Here is a 19,765-nt window from a genome sequence, read left to right as displayed (position 1 = left end):
TAGCTTTAAAGTTTAGTTGATCAAACTTCCAGTAATTAAATGTTGCGATACAAACAAAATATTTATTTGTTAAATTCAAGCAAACAATTACAAACTCTCCAGTTGTTTCCTTTTCCTTCTTTTCATTTTCTTGATCAATTTTTTAAATAAAACATATTCCTATAACAGTTATTTTGAGGGCAGATGTTACTTAAAAAATAAAACCAACTATGACCAAAATGAATTAACCAGGAATGTTTCCAGCAGTGTGTCTCAGAAACACTAATTGGCTAATGTGCTGTGTGATTCTCTGAGAGGAGGATGTAGCTTGTATTACTTTGTAAGCCTAACTTCAGAGATACATGGAGTATCTTGTGGATCCAGAGTTCCATGCACTCCATAACAGTCAGCTGCTCTGCTTGGAAATATTCCCCTAATGACTCAATATTGTTTCTGACTGATGACTCAATATTGTTTCATACTCTTTGAATTTAACAGTGAGATCCAGCTATTAGCTTCCTGTCATGGAGAAGCCAGTGAATTTTATCATATGGTAGCTAACTCTATCTTATTGGCTTTTTCTCTGATATGCTAGCTGAGCTCGCCTTTAAGAGGATAACTGTACCTGCCACACAGATTGTACAGTGCATTCCCAGGAAGAAGATCCTGGCAAAATACCTAGCTGTTGGGGAGGGAATCACTGTCCTCTGCTCTAGCATATTCTTTGAAGTGAGCCACACGGGTAAAGTTCACACAATGGGAGAAGGATGAAGAGGTCCAGAGTCTCTTCCCCAAATGGCATTTGATGGAGATCCTTGTAATTCCACTTTTGAAGTTTTATTTCTTTGGATTCAAACAGTGTATCTAGTTTTTGCAATGTCTTTGGAAATTTTTACCATGTTATCTGCTTTACTGAGGTATCGGAAATTTCTTTGTTAGATCATCTCCCTTTTTCCAACCATTTGGATAAACAGGTCTGAATCAATGGAGGATGGTCATGGGACAGGGGAGGTTGGAGATGGGAGATGGAAGGCACTGGATGTCTTGGAGATTGGAGTCAGGTTAGGGAGACTGCAGGGGCAGAAAAGGATGCTCTTTATACCAGAGAACATTGCTCTGCCTCACGGTTTTGTCACTGTTAACTTCATTTCTCTTGTATTTCAGAATCATTATGAACTAAGTTGTCATTTGTGTATACCAATTTGGATACTCAATATATCACAAATTAGATAAGTTTTATGCCCCTCAGTGGCTTATAATAAAAGAAAACAGCCAACATAAACATGAAAAGAGGGGAAATAAAAATTGATGGATTCATGAATTATAATGTTTTACAGATTATGGTGCTAATGAATTTTTTATATTGAACCCTGGGGCAGTCACTGCCTTGGGAAGAATCAAGGACTGCTTTTCCATTTAAAAATTCTTCTAGAAGAGTCATCTGAGAAGGCATTGCAAGAAAAAATATCCTAAGGAATATTAACCATGAAGACTGCAAAGAAAGGGAGGAATTTAACTGAAGATGTAGCCTTGGAGAAAAAGAACAAGGGGTTTCTAAAAAGGCCTTGTCAGGAGTGATAAAGAAGATGAAATATGAAGACCTTGGCTTACCATTGGTTTTCTGTCCTGTTTTCTGCACAGAAATAGAAAGTCTTGAACTCTTCTGATGGAGGTTCGAGTTCAGTTGCTGATTGTTTGAAGCTATGGATCTGTTCACTCACCTTATATCCTTGCAGATATAGGCCACCTACAAAAGATGAAAGAAAAAAAAAAAAGGCATGTGAGAATAGGGGAAGAGTAAGAAGCTGAAAAAATGTTGGAGGTGTTAAACGTTTTTTTTTTTTGGTGATGAAACCCCCCTAGTCCATGTGTCTTATTTTACAGGTGAAGAAACAGAGATGTCCAAAGAGTATATAGTATAAGGTTACACAATAACTAATAATTAGTAGCAAGACTGGTAATAGAATTTGAATTTTCTAGTTCCCATTTGTGCAATCTTCTTAGAACATCAGCAGCACTTTGTTTTGAGTAACTGTGTGTCAGAACTAGCTTCTTTACCAGAAGACATATTTTGAAATAAAATTTTCAGTGTCAAAGAATGACACATGTGATATCACATTAGAAGGAAATTAAACAGCCTTTTCTGGAACAGAACCATTAAAAGATCCTTTCTAAAGAATAATGAAGCAGTTTCTACCACCAATATATTTTTCTTTCTTTGTGAATATGCAAAGCATATTTAAAATATGAACCCATAGGGTGATATGAAAGAGCCATCTTGAATTAGCAATGAGAATAAAGGACTGATTTTAAACGATAATTTCTTTCCAGTGCTCCTTTGATTTAACATTAGTGGTTATAATATATATTGCTTGGCCTGAATTTTGTTTCCATTATTTGGGGGGGGGGGATCTTATAGACAGATAGAAGGTCTGGGAGAAATTTCTGAAAACTCAAAACCCTTGTCTGTGTTTTATGATGTCTTGTTGCTCAGAGGTAGCCTGAATCTCCTACAGAGATTCCTCACAGTCTCGGTGATGGTGAAGACAAATGTTTAAAGCTTTCTTCCTCCAGCTCCCTCTGTTTTCATACCCTGACTTCTCCCAGGAGCCCTGTAGTGCACTACACTAACAAAGAAAATATGAAAACACCACTTGGAGTTGTGCCACCCTACTCAATAATTATTCAATGCCAATGTGTTACTAAGGGTTTGTGAAGGGAAAAACTGACCCCTATGAATGTGACTGTTATGGTTTATATCTAGATGTCCCTCAAGAGTCTCACGTACTTATTGGTAGGACTTTGGGGAGTTGATTGGACAATAGGGCCTTGTAGCTGACTTGCTGTTAGGAGGTAGGGTCAGATCGGAAGAGGCCGGTAACTGAAAGTGTGGTCCAGAAAGGTTTCTCTTCCTGTCCAGCTCCTCCGGTCACTCTCTCCGCTTCCACCAACCCATGAGCTACTTTTCCTCTGTGATGCCCCTCTGCCACCCATCTTACCCCGGAGCAGTGGACTGTGGGCTGAAACCTCTACAAACTGAGCAAAAATAAACTGTTCCTCTTCAGAGTATCGGGCATTGTGCTTCTGCAATGGGGAAAGTAAGATGCTGAGTTTTGTTTTCCTCTTGGGTTTACACAGCACCAATATACACCATCTCTGGTAGACAAGAAGTTTCTTTTTAAACAGAATGAATGACTTTGGGATTTTAAAGATGAGGAAAAAGTCTTGTTTATTTTATGCGAGGTTTGATGCAACATCAAATTTCTTTTTATTTTCATTTAAGAAGAGTCCATTTAAAAACTATCTTCTATGAAAACATTTGTTTTAGAAATTGATATGTTTTTGCCTTTGGTAGGCTTCAGTATATGGTGCTCACCAAAATCAAAGGGTGATTTCTTTCATATAATTATATTTATATACGTACATATAGAGAGATTTAAGATGGCTTTGTTGAAATATAATTTACACATCATAAAACTCACCCATTTAAAATATTGTGTCATCATCACCATAAGCTCATTTTAGAGCAGTTTCATCACTTCAAAAAGAAATCTCGTATCTTTTAGTAGTCACTACCTGTATGATGTGCCAAGCCAGTCCTAGGGCAATCCTACTCTTCTTTGTATTTTATAGATTTTTTTCTGAAACTTTCCATACAAATAAAATTATACAGTACCTGGTATTTTGTGAGTGGCTTCTATACTAAGCATAGAGTTTTCAAGGTTTACCTCTGTTATACCATACATCAATACTTCATTTCCTTTTATAGAGGAATTATTTTCCCCTGTATGGATGTAACACTACATTTTATTTATCCTTTCATTAGTTGATGGACATTTAAATTTTCTCTAATTGTTTGGCTATTATGAGTAATATTGCTATGAACATTTATGTACAAGTTTTTTGTCCACATGTGTATTTTCAGTTCTTCAGCTGTGTACCTAAAGTAGAATGGCCAATATGCTAGATGTTTTAGAACATCAGAATACCTAAAGAAGTATCATAGGGTATTTTTTAACCTAAATTTTCTCCTCCAAACAATGCTACACAGCATTTATATGTTACTGCATTGATTACTTCATTGGTTGTAAGACTTCATTGTGAGATTTTTTACTTTTTAGCTAAGATATGAATACCCTTCCCTGTCTGTATCCTTTTTGATAATAGATAGGTTTAGTCCAAAAAAATCTGCCACAAAAAGGAAAGTTTTCTGACTGTTTTCCCAATCATTTGTGGGGTATACATGTTTGGCAGTAAAGACATCCAGTTATCACCTCATTATTTCACTGCAGGTGACTTCACTAGGTCAGTCTGTTTCTGTTATGAGGTTAGCAGTGATAGTGATCAAGCCAGCACAATATTAGTTGCAGAACTGTGCAAGCATTACATGTCCCACTTGCTGCAATAATGTAAAATATGTATTTCTGAGAAGTGCACAGAAACCTTGATGTGATTTATTCATGAATAATAGTCAACAGTCACGATTTGTTACAGCTAAGTTTTGCTGGAGAGCAATAAAAGGGGAAAAAAAGTCATCAAGTGTATGGTGAATGACAAGGGCCTTCAGGCACAGGTAAAGGCATTTGACTAATGGGGCTCCTGGAATACTTACACAGTGGCTTTTAAATATTAGCAGGCATATGCAAGCCAATGATGCATATTCTTCAAGGATAACACTTGCCTTGACAGTGAGGAAAGCCTTCAGGGAACTGATGAGGCTATCACTCCTATTCCCACATTATACTTTAAAGGATATTTATCTAGCTGAAAGTAAAATGTGGAATTCATAATGTCTAATAGGATTCTTACAGGAAACTAGCACTGTCTTGCTTCCCACATCTTGCTGTATTCTCCTATATTACTTTTATCTTTTCCCTCACCTGCTTTGTTGTCATTCAGTATCCCTTTAGCTTTTAGATTATTATTACAAGAAACAAGTCATGCCAACAAAACTACAAGCACCTTCAGAAATAGAAAATATCACATGAGGCCTCCCAGATCACTAATGGAAAACATAAACCAATGAGTAAAAATAAAAATAAAATTAGCAATATATAAAACAGCAAAACAATTGAGATGCTATGGCCAAGACACCAGGTCACAGAAGCCAGGCTCTCAAGAACAAAGCAATGAGTGGCAGGCGTATTACAAAAATATTTGAAAGGAAGCAATCCTTTTTATATTCTTTGTTTCTAAGATTCTGAGCATAAAATTGACTTTTCCCCCCCTTTGGAGCCAGGGTCTTACTATGTTGCCTAGATTGGTCTAGAACTGTTGGGTTCAAATGATTTTCCTGTCTTAGGCTCCTGAGTCCTGAAATTACAGGTGTGCACCTCTGAGTCTGGCCTAAAGCTGACCAGACTGGTACAAGGACTAATGCAAGCACTATGCAGAGACTGTATGTTAGTATTTTCATAACTCTTTTGATAGTAATCTAAACATGTAATAAATGCAGATCCACATGGTTTCATATTATTGACCGAAAGTATTGCGAAGTATGAGTGATATTTTCTATTCAATTAAATTCTATTCAATTGTTTTTAAAATATTCATCACAACCAACTACACTGATTGCATGATTTGCTCATAGAACCAAACTTGAGAGTTGAGAAGCACTGGTGTAAAAATGAAGGCCTGCTTCGAGGTTATGACAAGAAAACAAGGGATTAGACCAGTGTGGGATGTGTAAGGCCAAGTAGAGCTGGTACACTACAAGTAAAGGAGGAATTACAAATAAGACCTGTAAGGATCCTTTACTCAGCATCACTTAGAAGAACTGAAAATGAATATTAGAATTTAGCATAGTCTTTATGACACATAATGATTCATGTTCCACCCATATAAATTGATTAGGTGAAAATGAGCATTGCAGTGCTTATAGTATTCATAGTTTAGCATGGGTTCAGCCATTCTCAAGAAATGCCACTGCTGTTCCCACAATTCCTATGGTTCCTATGATAAATACTTGACTGGTGGACCCTTGGCTAATTTGGTTGGCTGATATCCAGTGTGCAAAGAACAGACACACATTTCTGACCTAGTGCTACCTTAAGAAGAGAAATTTCTGCCAGAAGGTATGTACTACATATAGCATTGTGGCTCAGAGTTTGGGCACAGGATTCAAACAGAATTTGTTCCCATTTTGCTTTTAATCCCTTAATTGCTGAGTAACTATTAGCATGTGAATTAAGTGTTATCTAAGTTTCTCACCTATGATGGGAAAATAACAATGGATGTTATGGAAATTTAAGGGATATTAAGTGTTTATCATAGTCCTTGAAATGGAGAAAGTTCTCAGTGCTAACTTTCCCTCTGTAATAATACACCTAAGAAGTATATTTCTCGTCCCCTGAAAAAACGTGGGTCTCCAGGGCAGTGATTGTTCGTGGAGAGTGGGAAGGGCATATTCTATTTGAGAATTTCCTGCAGGAGATTTGGCCCTGCCTCCATTCTGCCTGGAGTCTCATTATGCTGCATCACCAGCTATGAGCCTCAGTTTATGATTCAAGGTATGATGTACAAGAAGCTTCAGCTGGACTCTTAGAAAGGAAATGTAAATCTCGATTTAAAATTCAAATCTGAAGTACTTAGGAAGAGCTGGTGCACAGCCACTTCAACCCCGAAGGAAACTTAGCAGGTAATGACCCCCAGGGGGTCTTTCCTGTGAAGCAAGAACCAGAGTGGGAGTGGTAGACACATTGTATTTTTTATTCAGAGAACAGTAGAATCATGTAAAAACAGTGACAACAACAACAAAACTCACAGGTTTCTACTTTAGAACATGGGCTAAGTATAAATTTCCTGTTGGCATTTCAATAAAGAAAATATTGTTTTAATCCATATTTGAGATAATTGGGCCTATAAATTGAGGATTTGTGGAGACAGGAATATTTAGGAAGCAAAGCTGGAAAAGAATGAAAGGGCTTATTTTGAAGAGAGAAATTTAAAAAGAGATGGAAATTAGATAATTCCTTAAAGCTAGGCAGAATGTGATATAGCAGAATGTGAATAGATATAGAAAGGCTATATGGTAGGCTGAGTGCTATTTTTGCCTTTGAATTAGCTGTGGAATCCTTAAATCTTTCTCTGCTATATGAGTGAAAAGACTCATAATTCTTGGAAATAATGGCCAATTGAGGTCATCAAGTAGCCATTTCTTAATTTCTTTATTGATTGATAAACATATAGTCATTTCTGGAACATATGTTTCCCTTGAAAAGATAAGATGGCCATCAAGAGATAAAATACTGGGTAGAAAGTCATACGTATCAGGAGATAGGTAACTGCAGAGGAGTGAGGTTTGTTTATCTAGGACCATCAAGGATTGCTTCAGAGCAGAAATGGAAGGTATTTAAAAAGGAATTTCAAGGACAGCTTGTACTGGGTGCCCAAGGTACAGAAGAATTCAGGGAAAGGAGGTAGCACAAGCAAAGGTACCGAATCAGAAGCAGGTCCAGGAAGCAAGATTGCTAAGGAAATAGACTATGATGTTCTTCGGTGGAGTATAAGGTGCATTAAGGCAAGAGGGGAAAGAGAAAGCCAGATAAAGTAGTTGTAGGAAAGGTAAAGTCCTACAGTGCTCAGCAGGCAAGCATGAAAGCTTCTTCATAGAGGTGTGCAGTGATAAGAGCCCAAAATAAACAAGCCTTCCAGGTTTCCCTATGTATGGATGGATGTCTTCTTTTTGTTGGTATAACTTAAGCTACCTGGGTTTAAATTCTGTCTTCACCATTTACTATCCAGAGGAAGTTGGGCCAATTATTTAACCTTGCGAAGCACCAGTTTCCAAACCTGTCGGTGAAATAATAACTTATTTTTTAAGGCTCTTTTAGAAATGAAACAAAATGGTAGGTAAAAACACTTAACAGAGAGACTGGTACAAAAGCTGCACTCACAGAATGATAATTGCTGCTTTTGCTGTTATTATTTTCAGGCTATTTAATAGCAGTAACTCGCAGCTGTCTAACTAGGACTTCCCTACCCTATTACAGTCTGCTCTGACCTTTTGGAATCAGGGAAGCCACCTGGTGGTTGTCATTTACTATTTTTAAACTCTCAGAATTGGAAAGAGTCTCTGAGTTCCAGAGGTTTGGAAGTACTTTATGAACATTTTAGGGTTTGGGGTAATATGTCCCTTCTATCTTAAAGCATTTCCTTTCTATTTATGGAAACATTCTCTTGAAAATTGCTTTAACTGATTTGCCAATTGAAAGGCTTCAGTCTTTTGTAATGATATTTTATAACAAATGTCCCAGTCAGTGACTGCTTTGGAAGTTTAATTGTTTTGTTTACCTTAATTCTTATCTTGATATCAGCTGCTTAAAACCATGGCTATGGGTAGCATAGAAACAGCCTGTTCTGTAAATGCTTAGAGTTGCTATCTGTCTCTTCACAGCTGTGTGACAATGTGGAGAATGTTTAAAATTGGGAGTGTGACCAGGTAGAGAAGAGTCACTGCATTGTTTATTTATCCTGATTGATGAAAAACGGGCCATGAAGTGATGCTAACTTTGTATTTCTGGGAAACTTCCAAAAAAGTCAAAATGGACACCCTTTTCCCTTGGCATGACTAATTAGCTTAATTAAACATAAACATTAATGCCAAAAAATGGAAATCAAATGACTCAGATTTCAGGATGCTTACTACTGCTCATTATTTAACTATTATTCGTATGACAAAACTCAATAGCCATTTTATTTTGTGGAAATTACAAGAAAGCTAAAATCTATTTTGTGGGAAATTATGTATAATTATTATTATGTTAAATTATTTGCATAATCATTTTATATATAGCTTTTAACTAGAGTATATAATTTTACTAAGTATATAATGTGTATATAACAAAATACATGATAAATGAACATCCTATGTAATGAGAGCTGTTTATACAGAAAGCATTATGTGCACAGCCTTTTTAGCAGCAATGATTCATTGGACTTCACAATAGTCTTGTGAAATAGCAGTTATTATCACTTTATAAAAGAGGAAACTGATTTTTAGGAAAGTAAACCACTTCCTCACAGAAAGTAGTCGGTGTCCTTTTTATCCAAACTGGAGATCCTAGGGGTAAAGTCCCTATCTAAGAAAAAGATTGTCATTGACCCTGGATGCCACCAATAAGTGAAAGAGTGGAGGAATTTATATTTACTTTCCTAGGCTGCAGAAGTGAGGGGTCAAGGTTATAAGTTTTAGAATTTGCCTGGTCGCCTTCAGATCTCGGCTCCATTGCTTAACTTTATTACTCACGATTTGTCAAATTATGTAGACTTTACAGCCAGGTTTCTAATCTGTAGAATGGAAACAGTGATAGTATCTCTTCTTTGGATGAACTAATTTAGATAAAACATATAGCACAGGGCCCAGTAAAAGCTCAATAAAGCTATTATAGAAACTGCAATTATTTCAAATAGTAATTCCTTACCTGAAGCCTGGGTGGAGCGAATGCTAAAATAGAAATACAAGCAGCCATCCTTCAGAACACAATAGTGCTGGACCCACACATCTGGGCCTCTATCCAGCTGGTGCAGGAGACCCAGGCACTTGGGGTTTTTGATAGCCAGGGGTGGGAGGCTGCTGTTGTGCAGAGTCACGTCTTCCCAGACGTGGTTCTGGGGGGGAAGCACAAAGGAATTCTCTGAGTGGTCACCCAGCACCAAGAGCCCTTGACTTCTAGTGCCAGCAGCACCCAGTCAGCTTGACTTTCAGGAGGTTACTGCCCTGAATGTCCTGTTGCTAAGACAGTCTGCATACTTGAGCAACAAGCTCCAAAACCGTAATTTACCCATTGTCTATAGAGAACTTTTCTCCCTTTCCAAGCCCATAGGTATCCCTTCTCTTGGACTTCTGTTACATTTGGAGGAAATCAAAAGACTGTAGGCGAAAGAGCAGAGGCGTCCTTATAGAAAAGTGAAATGGAAACAGACACCTCAGCAAAGACTACTTTTAACCTCCCTGTCTATGAGTGCAGGGCCTGCTCTGCCATCTCACTCACTGGAGGATTGTCCTCCTAGGCCTGTTCGTGGTAAGTCCGCCGTGAATAACAGCAGCCCCCAGCTCCTGCTTCTCTTTCTGTGGAACTCCCATCTGTGCAGATGAACAAGTTAAATGCCTGGGGCCAGCTCAGACCCTTAGGTTCTCATGGTCCGTGATGTGGAAGGCTGATGATAAATGAGGACCCTGTACCCTGGGGGGCAGCCCTCTGTCCACAGGCCCGGGAGAAGGCTCTGAGAACTCTGACCTGAGACTGGAGACGCTGCTTCATCTCTTTATCAGAACACCCTGCTTGTGCTTGCCATTTTCTCTTCTTTGTTTGGTTTTATTTTTGCCCTTTAGTCTTAACAAGGAGTAGAAAAGATTTCAGAATGCAGAGCTGGCAGTATTCTTTGCTGTGAGGCGGGAGCCTATTGGGGGTTTGGGTGTTCATTTTTTCACTCTGCTGCAGACACTCTGAGTGCATTAGCAGAATAGATACCTTTTAAAAATATCCAGGCTCATTAGCATGATGCACTGGAGAGGTGGATGAGTGCTGAGCGTTGTGTTGCAGATAAAATGAAACACGTGTCTTGCTGTTTGTCATATGATGACGCTCGTGATTGTTCTGAAAGGGCAGTTACAAGGCAAGGTACATTCATATTCACATAATCTGAATTTTTTTCAAATGTATAAGAGCCAAATTATGTAGAGAAGATAATTGATAGTGAAAGCCTTTTTTTTCTTTTTGCTTGTGTGCCATTATGTGAGGAAATAAGCATATTTAAAGAAAATCTGTAACCTCATTAGAAGTCACATCCATAGCAAAAAAAAAAAAATGAAACAATTGGGTATGAAAACAATTTTCTCTTCAACAGGTTGTGGCACGAGCTCAGGAAGAGAACTATCAAGTGGCTTAGGGACAGAAATGAGGACTCACCTGTTAATATTATAAAATTATCCGTTAATTTGTAGGTGAATTCTAAACAAAAAATTATATTGGTCTGAAGTTGGTAATGAGGGACAGAAAGGGATTGTGAAAGTTGTCCTGATATGTCTACAGTATAAGGATCTGAACATAAAGCACTGTAAATCTGAATCTAGTGACTCATTCTCTAAGTGCTAGCCAACAGCATCATCCCAAGATGTCCCTGAGATCTTATATTTTGCAAGCGGAAAGAAAGCAGCAGCATTGTTTTGTTCTCATGAAAGACTACTGGACTGCTCTGTGCAAAACAGAAATTCCACCCCACTTTGCAACTCCTCATTGAGTCTCACTGGAAGAGATGTCATACAAATCCCCCCAAATAAAAACAGCAGCAGGAATGTAAGCTGCCCTGGAGGATATAAGCAGAAAATCCTGCTGACTTGAAATCTCTTTCGCCAGCTTTTGAAATAGATCTAAGAAGCCCAGGGTGGACTGCAGGACACCTCACTTGGTGCTTCCACCCTCTAAAAAGAAAAGCCGGAATGAAGGCAGAGATAAATGTCCAGGTAACCTTACCTGGTGGATGGGATGGGCTGCTTTGTCCATTGCTTCAAGCCACCTGAAAGACAGGAAGATGAAAGGTGACTGGATAAGTGACACTAAGAGTGGTTTGTTCTTCCTGAATCCATGGTTTAGACAGAACAGTCTGGAAGCTCAGATGTATTTAATTGCTCTAAGTTCTCAAGTGAAGAACAACACATTCTTGTAAAATTAGTGTTACTATGTGGTAAAACCTTACCCACACCTGCCATATTTAAAAAAAAATTCCCGATGGACATGTGGGCAGCAGATGAATGGATGAAGAAAATGTGGTATTTACTCACCATGCAGTACTATTCTCCCATAAAGAAAAACTGGAGTCATTTGTAGGAAAATGGATGCACCTTGATACCATATTACATGAAATATATCAGACACAAAAGCTTACATAGCACATTGTTCCTCTTACATGAGAAACTCAGAGTAAAAATAAAGAGCAAAATAAAAGACGATATAGGAAGATAGATCTTTCTCAAAGAGAAGGAGATCGAGGGATGGAGGGATGAGAGAGGGAAGGGATAAGGAATTGGGATGTTATATCCATGTACCAACAAGTAATGCAAACATTACTTACTACACACATGTACTCATCAGTAAAAAAATAAAACTGACAAGTTAAAAAAATTCTTATACCTCTCCTTTAGTGTAATTTAATTACTTCATTTTACCAAGGTATAGAATTTATTAACATCACCAGGGCTGATCGCAATTGGTATAAGAACTCTAAGGCACTGGCTTTAACATACGGAAGTAGGGATCAATGGCCTCTGTCCAGAGACCTTCCCCAATCACAGTGGCTACTTTTAGTATACCATTACTGTCCCTTCTTAAACACTCAGTTTTCCTTATCTTATCTCAGCCAGGCTCCAGCTTATCCACCCCATTCTCACTTGCCAATCTTTTTCAATTTTCTTTTAAATTCCCTAATTCCCAGTCAAATCATATTGTTTGCTGTTCTCCCCAAAGCCTGATTTATTCCCTCTGCCCACTTATGTTCCATTTCTTCTTTTGTGTGCTTATCCAATCCCATGCCATATCTTTCAGGAATAACTCCTTTATCCTCACATCCAAACCCCCTCTCTCCTTATTCTCAATTCCCGTGCCACTGTTTCTTCTCCTATAATACTTCTCAACTTTTATTTTGCATTTAAAATACTGAAATAAATTATCTATCTTCTTCAAGTTTTTTTTTAAGGTAAGGACTGACTCTTCATCATACTAATAATCCATGAAAACTTTAAAACACTATCTTAGGCATATTTCAATTACACAAAAATGTTTTGTGCATGCATTGAAATACTATCAAGTTGCTGTCATATTTCCTCGCTTGTCCTTTAAAGCAATATGCATTGGAATATGTAATCTACATGAAGAAGAGTGTATTGTTTACCTCAAAGGTTTCACCCCTGTTATTTCTTTTAATATTGGAGCTGGGTCAAAATTCTTTGAAAGCGATATGCTATGGCCACTATACATTGTTGAACAATTACCTTTCTGTCATTGACCTCCCCAACTCCATCACTCCACTCATTCCAAATTTGTAGCACTTTCTCTAGTTTCCACTTGTCTCGCTGGATTGACCAATGATTTCCATTCCCTTTGGAGACACATTGAGTAATGATGGTGGTGGCTGTGGTCAAAGTTCATAGCCCACTGTCTTAGAATGCATGCATATTTCTTCCCCTTCAGTTGGGTTGTATGCTCGCAGAATGTCAACTGCATTCATTTCCCCTTGAAGTTCTCTTTCTTTCTTTCTTTCTTTCTTTCTTTCTTTCTTTCTTTCTTTCTTTCTTTCTTTCTTTCTTTCTTTTCTTTCTTCCTTCCTTCCTTCCTTCCTTTCTCTCTCTTTCCTTTCTTTCTTTCTTTCTTTCTTTCTTTCTTTCTTTCTTTCTTTCTTTCTTTCTTTCTTTCTCTCCTTCCTTCCTTCCTTCCTTCTCTCTCTTTCTTTCTTTCTACCTTCCCTCCTTCCCTCCCTTCCTTCTTCCTTTCTTTCTGCCTCACCCCCTCACTATAGTGTATTAAGTTGAAACCTTGCTACAATATTTTATACTATAGACTACCTGTCAAATTAGCCCAAAATATATAAATCTGGCAAGAGGATGCTAGATGTATACTATGGCAGTGTTAAGCATTTTTGGAAAATATGGAAATAAAGCATTTGAGTTAGCAGAATATGCTTATATATATTTTTTGAAATTCATTTAGAAAAACACTGAAGGAATAATGAAGAACTAAACCTCTTGTACCTAAGAAAAAAACAATTTATTGACTCATGCCACAAATTTGTCATTCTCTTTTCTGCTTCTAATCCCAAGAATCTGTAAGGCTGCTGCTAAAGAAGTATTTGCCCACTCAAAATAAAACTGGTGAGGTAAAAGATTAATGAATTATCAAAGTGAAACTGGTAAAGTAAAAGATTAATGAATTACCTTTTCATTTCTTGGTTTGAGGTTGCACATAGGCAAAAAATTCTATTTCCAGACTGAGGGATACAGTTAAACACAAATGGTTTTCCCAAGCTCCTATCGACAGAAACTTCGGCACCTTCTAATTTTATTGCTTCTAGAGGTGGTAATTTTCCTTCATCCTGCAATTGATAAGGAAGCTATTCAGTACTGGTTCTGTAACTAAGCAGATAAAGGAGAAAATAAGAGAAGAAAAAGGATTTAAATGATTTTTTTTTGGTTCCAATGTGACAATAAAACCAAGAAGGTTTTGTAGATTAGATTCTCCTTTACATATTCCATGGAACTACAAATTTTCCACCTGTGATATTTTTCCACATCACTTTTGAATAGCCTCTATTATTATATGTTTCATTTATGCCAACTTGGGAAAGTATCACTAATTATTTTTTAAAGTATCATTGATTATTAATGCTCATTTTTCCCATCTGAAAAAAAGAACATCAAAAGAAATGATCACAAAATATACATGGTGGTTAGTGATATAGTATCTTTAGTTATTACCTACATTCATCATGTATTTCTTGTTTTTTGTGTGTCAAGCCCTCTCCTAAATCCTTCACATCTATTAAGGGATACTCATGAGGTAAGTATTCTTATTTTCTCACAGTAGGAAATCATAGCATGGAGAGACTAAAGAACAGCACTTTAACTTACTGTAATATGCTTGTAAAATTAGAGTCACCTTTGAGGTAAATATTTTTATATGGTTTTTTAAACAATTTTTTCTTCATTTTGTCCATGATTCATGTCTGTTCTAAAAAGACACTAAAATATAATTTACATAACAGAAAGTAATGCACTGAACATGTACAACTCAGTGAGTTTTAGTAAGTTTATAGAAACCATTGCCATAATCCAGTTTTAGAACTTTTCCATTATCCCCAAATTTCCTTCTTGCCCATTTGAGTCAATTGTATTGTTTGGCCTTTAGCACAGAGAACCAGAGATCCGTTTTCTGCCTTACGTATTTGCCATTTCTGGACATTTAATGGTTTCATAAGATATGTAGTCTTTTTATGTCATCTTCACTCTCTCCTGTTTCTTCATTGACTCCAATCAGTCTTATGTTATTCTTCTTTGCATCACCTAGCAGCTGCTGGATTGATTTCTCCTGTTCCCTTATAATTTTGAAGCAATTTTTCTTTTCCTGGTCATTAATTGCAATCTTATCTTCTATATCTGAAATTCTGTCCTCACATTGGCTCATTCTGCTGTGTAGACTTTCAATGGAGTTTTTCATCTCCTGGAAATCTTTTTGCATCTGTTTTATGGATTCCGTTTGTTTCCTATGTTGGGATTCCATCATGTTCCTCAGCTCCTCTCTAGATTTATTAATCATGGCTTGCACTAGGAGCACAATTTCTCCTGTTATCTGAGAAATTATTTCTGATTTTATTTTTTCCAGATCTCCTTTTGTTGCCAGTTCAGTGGGTCCAGGTGGTTGAGTATCAGAGTGTTCCATCTCATTTCCCTTTGAGGTTGCTGTAGGTGATCTGGTAGTCTGGTTTTGAGACTTATTTATGTGTTTTCTCATTTCAACTGGCGGGTGGGGTGCTGTTGGCGCCTGCAAGGATTACCTCTTCTGAGCTGGGAGAGGTGGGACAGGGGCCAGGAGCAGTGGTAGGGATGGTGGCCCGATAGCCCCTTCCTCTGGGCTAGGAGTGGTGGGACGTTTGGAGGCCCGGAAGCCCCTTCCTCTGGTACAGGAGCGGTGGGACGGTGGCTCAGAAGCCCCTACCTCTGGGCTGGGAGTGGCGGGACTCAGTACCCCGTGGTCTGGTGTCCTCTACCTCTTTGTAGTGTGGAACCAGGTGGCTGTACAGAGGAGTGGGGGGCGGGGGGATACATGGTCTTTTATGACTGGTTTCTTTCACTTTTAGTGTACTGCTTTCAAGTTTCTTCAATTTTGTAGCACTTATCAGTACTTCATTATTTTTTATTCTAGTGTATTGATATGCCACATTTTGTTTATACATGCACAAGTTGGTGGCCCTCCCCTCTTTGGGGCATTTATTAATTTATTTACTTATGGTTTTTGAGATACAGTTTCACTATGTAGTTCAGGCTGGCCTCACTACATCCCAGGATGGCTTCAAACTCACAGCCATCCTCCTGCCTCAGCCTTCCATTCTTGAGATTACAGGTGAGTTATTTTGATCAAAACTGCTATGAATATTTGTGTACATGTCTTTGACATATTTTCATATCTCTTAGTAGATTGCTAAGATTGGAAAACTGGGGTCATATTAAGTTTATTTTCAACTTTATAAGGAACTGTCAAGCTATTATCTAGAGTAGCTGCACCCACTGAACCTTCCCACCAGCACCGTATTAATTTTCCAGATTCTCCATACCTCCCCAATTTTTAGTAATGGTTGTATTTTTGGTAGCAGTCGATGCACAGTGGTATCTCATTTGGGTTTAATTTGTCATTGGGGTTGTGTTTGTCTAATGACAGGTGATGTAGAATACCATGTAATATGTTTATTAACTATGAAATGTTTTCTTTGGTGAAATGTCTCTTCTTTGAGACATTGTTTTAAATAAATATTTATATAAAATAAATACACCATTTTTTCTATGAGAAAAAAATTTTCTCAGCAATCAAATGGTAAGTGAAAAAGGATACCTGTTAGCAAAATAAGCTTGTATTGTGCACATAATTGGACACCTAATACATTCTTATTGAATAACAAGTGTGTGCATTTTGAATCTCAGACTCTTAGATCACCTATTGAGTGTACCTATACATGTGTGTATCACTAACAGATATGTCTCTAGTTTAGAGGTTACTAACTTATTTTAGTTAATTAAACTTTTTGAGGCATTGAAGAAAACTATAAACCCTCTTTCCTTCCAAATATGCATGTGTTTATTTATGCATGGATATATACCTATTTGTAAATAGTATCTTGCAAGTCAGGTGGGTGGATCAGGTATTTTTCAACCAAAAGTAACATCTCAGAGTTATATGACACTTTAATTCACTGTATCTTTTCTAATCTTCACAACTAGTTTATAAAATAGGAAGCCAATGCTATTCTCCCATTCTGGAGGGAAAACTGAGGTTCAGTGAGCTGCCCAAGCATTACATAGAGAAAAAAGGAGAAAGAACTTATGTCCTGGTTTTCTGGCTTTGTTGTCCCACATCACATCTATCAAATGTCCAGCTTCTTGTGTCACTGAGAGTTGAGGTACTGCTAGTTCTTGGAGTTAGTAGTTAATGGCTATGCCATTAACATTCGTGATTCAGAATAACTCTTGATATTATTAATATTCCTAGCATAGAGACAGAAATCTAGAATTTTTATGTTTTAGTAAATATTAAGCAGGTAAAACATTGTATAATAATTGTGTATGGCCAAAAATATGATATTGGAAACAAAAACAATATATTTTCATTTGCTTTAATAAGGAAAAAGATTTACATGCCCAAACAGGGTGGTTAATTAAATCATTTTCCCAGAAACATCTTAAGGGACAAAAAGAAACAGGGAACTGTAAATAAGGTCAAGAGATTTTATTCTGTTTATAAGTGATAGGTGTGTTCATTTGCTGAGAGCAAATACCTGGTGGGTCTGTATTCTGTGGACCCACTGTACATATAAGATGATATGCTGGCCTCAGTTGCAGGCTTGGAAGGACACTCTGGGACTGTCATCTCTTCTACATCCTTTGCTGTAGGGGAGCTCAAAGGAGTTCATACATATGGCACATGACACACAACCAAGAATAGTATTTGTCACATGAATACTGCTCAAGTCTGCTCAAGTTGTTTCTGCTTGAGAAGTCTGAATGGTTGCTGAATGGACTGAGGTTAAAAATGAGGGTGATTGTCTCTTCCACGGTCTTCATCACGGCCCAGATTCCAGGTTTACTGACCTCAGCTGCTGCACCATTGCCTGTGGTAGCCCAGGGAGCAGCTGCAGCAAACTGCAGCCACAGAGCCTGCGCAGCAGGTGGGTGCTCTGGCAACTGTGCTTGTTCATCCCACTCTTCCCTCTCCCTTCACCAGCCCAGCCACCTTTACACTGCACTCATGTGGAGATGCAGAGGTTGGCAAAGGTTCTCCATTTAGCCTAATCCTGATATGTCTTGACTATGGTACCACATTTCAAATCAAATGTTTTCTAGAGATAAGGGACAACAAAAATCCCTCTTGTGTTTTATTGCCATGCCCTTGGGGGCATTTAACTCTTCTCTTAAGCAGAACTCAATCCCTTGGTTTGGCAGTGATTCTTAAATTGCTTCTGTTTGATTCTCTTCCTACAGCTCTGCCACATTCCCTCTTACTTCAGTGCAAAGAAGAATGAAAATTTCTTTAAGACTTTGGATTCGCCACAGCTTTGCATTCTCCTTTCCATGGCACAGAAATTCTCTAGCTCCATTTCATTATTCCTGAGCCAGTTCCTAGATCCAGCCACTCCATGTGTGCAGGACAGATTAAAATGGCAGGGATGCTGAAGGGATTTATCAAGAACCTGCTCAGTGATGTCCAGAAGCCATGTATGCCAGATGGCATTGGATACTATTGACACTGTCTATCCTGGAAGTATTTCTAAAGAAATAATAGCAAAGGTCAGAATGCTCAGAGAGGGGAAGTAGTAAGCAATAACAATGACACAAACTCAACCCACAGTGAATCCACTTCTAAGTTAATTATTTTCATAGAGAATAATACAGACAAGGACATTTGTGCCTTTCTGCAACTTAGTTCTGATAGAATAAAATTATGTACAGGTGTTTTTTTGAATTATTTGCTTTACTCAAAATTTTGTTTGAACATGCCAAAATGTTTTTGTTGTTGCTAGCCTTTCCAGTCTAAAAAAGGGAAAATCCTGGGACACTGTACTACCATACTTCATTTTATCTGGAAACAGCCATGAAAACCCACAAACTAAGGAGGTAGAGAAAGATATCTTTAGGCATGAGAACAAGTGAATTCTCAGTGGGGAAAACAGAGTCAAGATAAATTTATAGGGAAAAAAGCATGTCCTAAAGCAAAATACCACATGAAAGGGTGCATGAAATACACAGGTAGGAAACTGTTTTGAAACATGAGAGTTTGAAGCAAAATCAAGGGATGAGTGTCCCTCAGAGCCTTATTAGAGATGCTGAGAGCCCTTCAATGAGAGATGGCAGTTTCCAGGCCCCATTTTACTGTCAGTGCCTGAATCTGTCACTCATCTGATGGTCTCTGTCCATGTCACAGCTGATAGACTCAGGAGAGAAGCAAAGGCAGTGTGGGAAGGAAAGTAGGGGAGATGCTATTATGACCTTGGTCCTGTGACTAGATAGAAGTCTTGACACTCTAGGGACCTCATTCTTCTTGCTACACCACTCAAGATCATTTATGTATGCATGTTCTTATGCCTGTATGTATGTATTTACCCATGCACACCCCCTCCCCAGGTCAGTAAGAAAGGACAGAGTGCAGAAAGTAAAGTGAGATTACAACTCAGAGCCTTGTTCACTGGTGCTTTGGATTCCTTGTCTAAGCTTTGTGAATTTGATGCTGCTCTTTTTACTTCACTGAGGAAAAAGGACAAGAAAAAAAGGGAAAATAGAAGGAAAAAATGGAAACAGAGTTTTTGAAAATAAGGAGGGAAAGAGGAGCTGAAGGGAAGGGAGGGGAATGGGAAAAAATGAAGAAGCAAGATATGTCATGTACAGGTACAAATTCCCTATGGTGTATCTCGAATGTATCAATAAATGTTTTTCTTAACAACAAAAAAAAGAAGTTGAGCTGAAGGCAATTTCATTGTCCCAAAAGTTGCAGCAACTCATTAGTCTGAACAGAAATACAGAAATAAAATACTT

The 19,765-nt window shown here is 37.9% G+C and overlaps 1 protein-coding gene across 1 annotated transcript in view; it reads right to left on the bottom strand.

The window, feature by feature from the left end:
* Positions 1 to 1,549: 1,549 nt before the first annotated feature.
* The window catches only part of LOC101707070 (uncharacterized), a 123,437-nt gene continuing 105,221 nt past the window's right edge, over positions 1,550 to 19,765 (bottom strand). Inside the window, 4 exon segments of the mRNA XM_087180891.1 lie at positions 1,550 to 1,726; positions 9,402 to 9,588; positions 11,454 to 11,496; positions 13,907 to 14,064. Of these exon segments, the coding sequence (XP_087037017.1) occupies positions 1,587 to 1,726; positions 9,402 to 9,588; positions 11,454 to 11,496; positions 13,907 to 14,064 (528 nt within the window). The 3' untranslated portion in view covers positions 1,550 to 1,586.

The sequence above is a fragment of the Heterocephalus glaber genome, unplaced genomic scaffold (genome assembly GCF_053883595.1).
Source record: "Heterocephalus glaber isolate CG9 unplaced genomic scaffold, H.glaber_assembly_v1.0 deba00001465, whole genome shotgun sequence".
NCBI classification, from domain to species: Eukaryota; Metazoa; Chordata; class Mammalia; order Rodentia; family Bathyergidae; genus Heterocephalus; species Heterocephalus glaber.
This window is presented reverse-complemented; position numbering and strand designations above follow the sequence as displayed.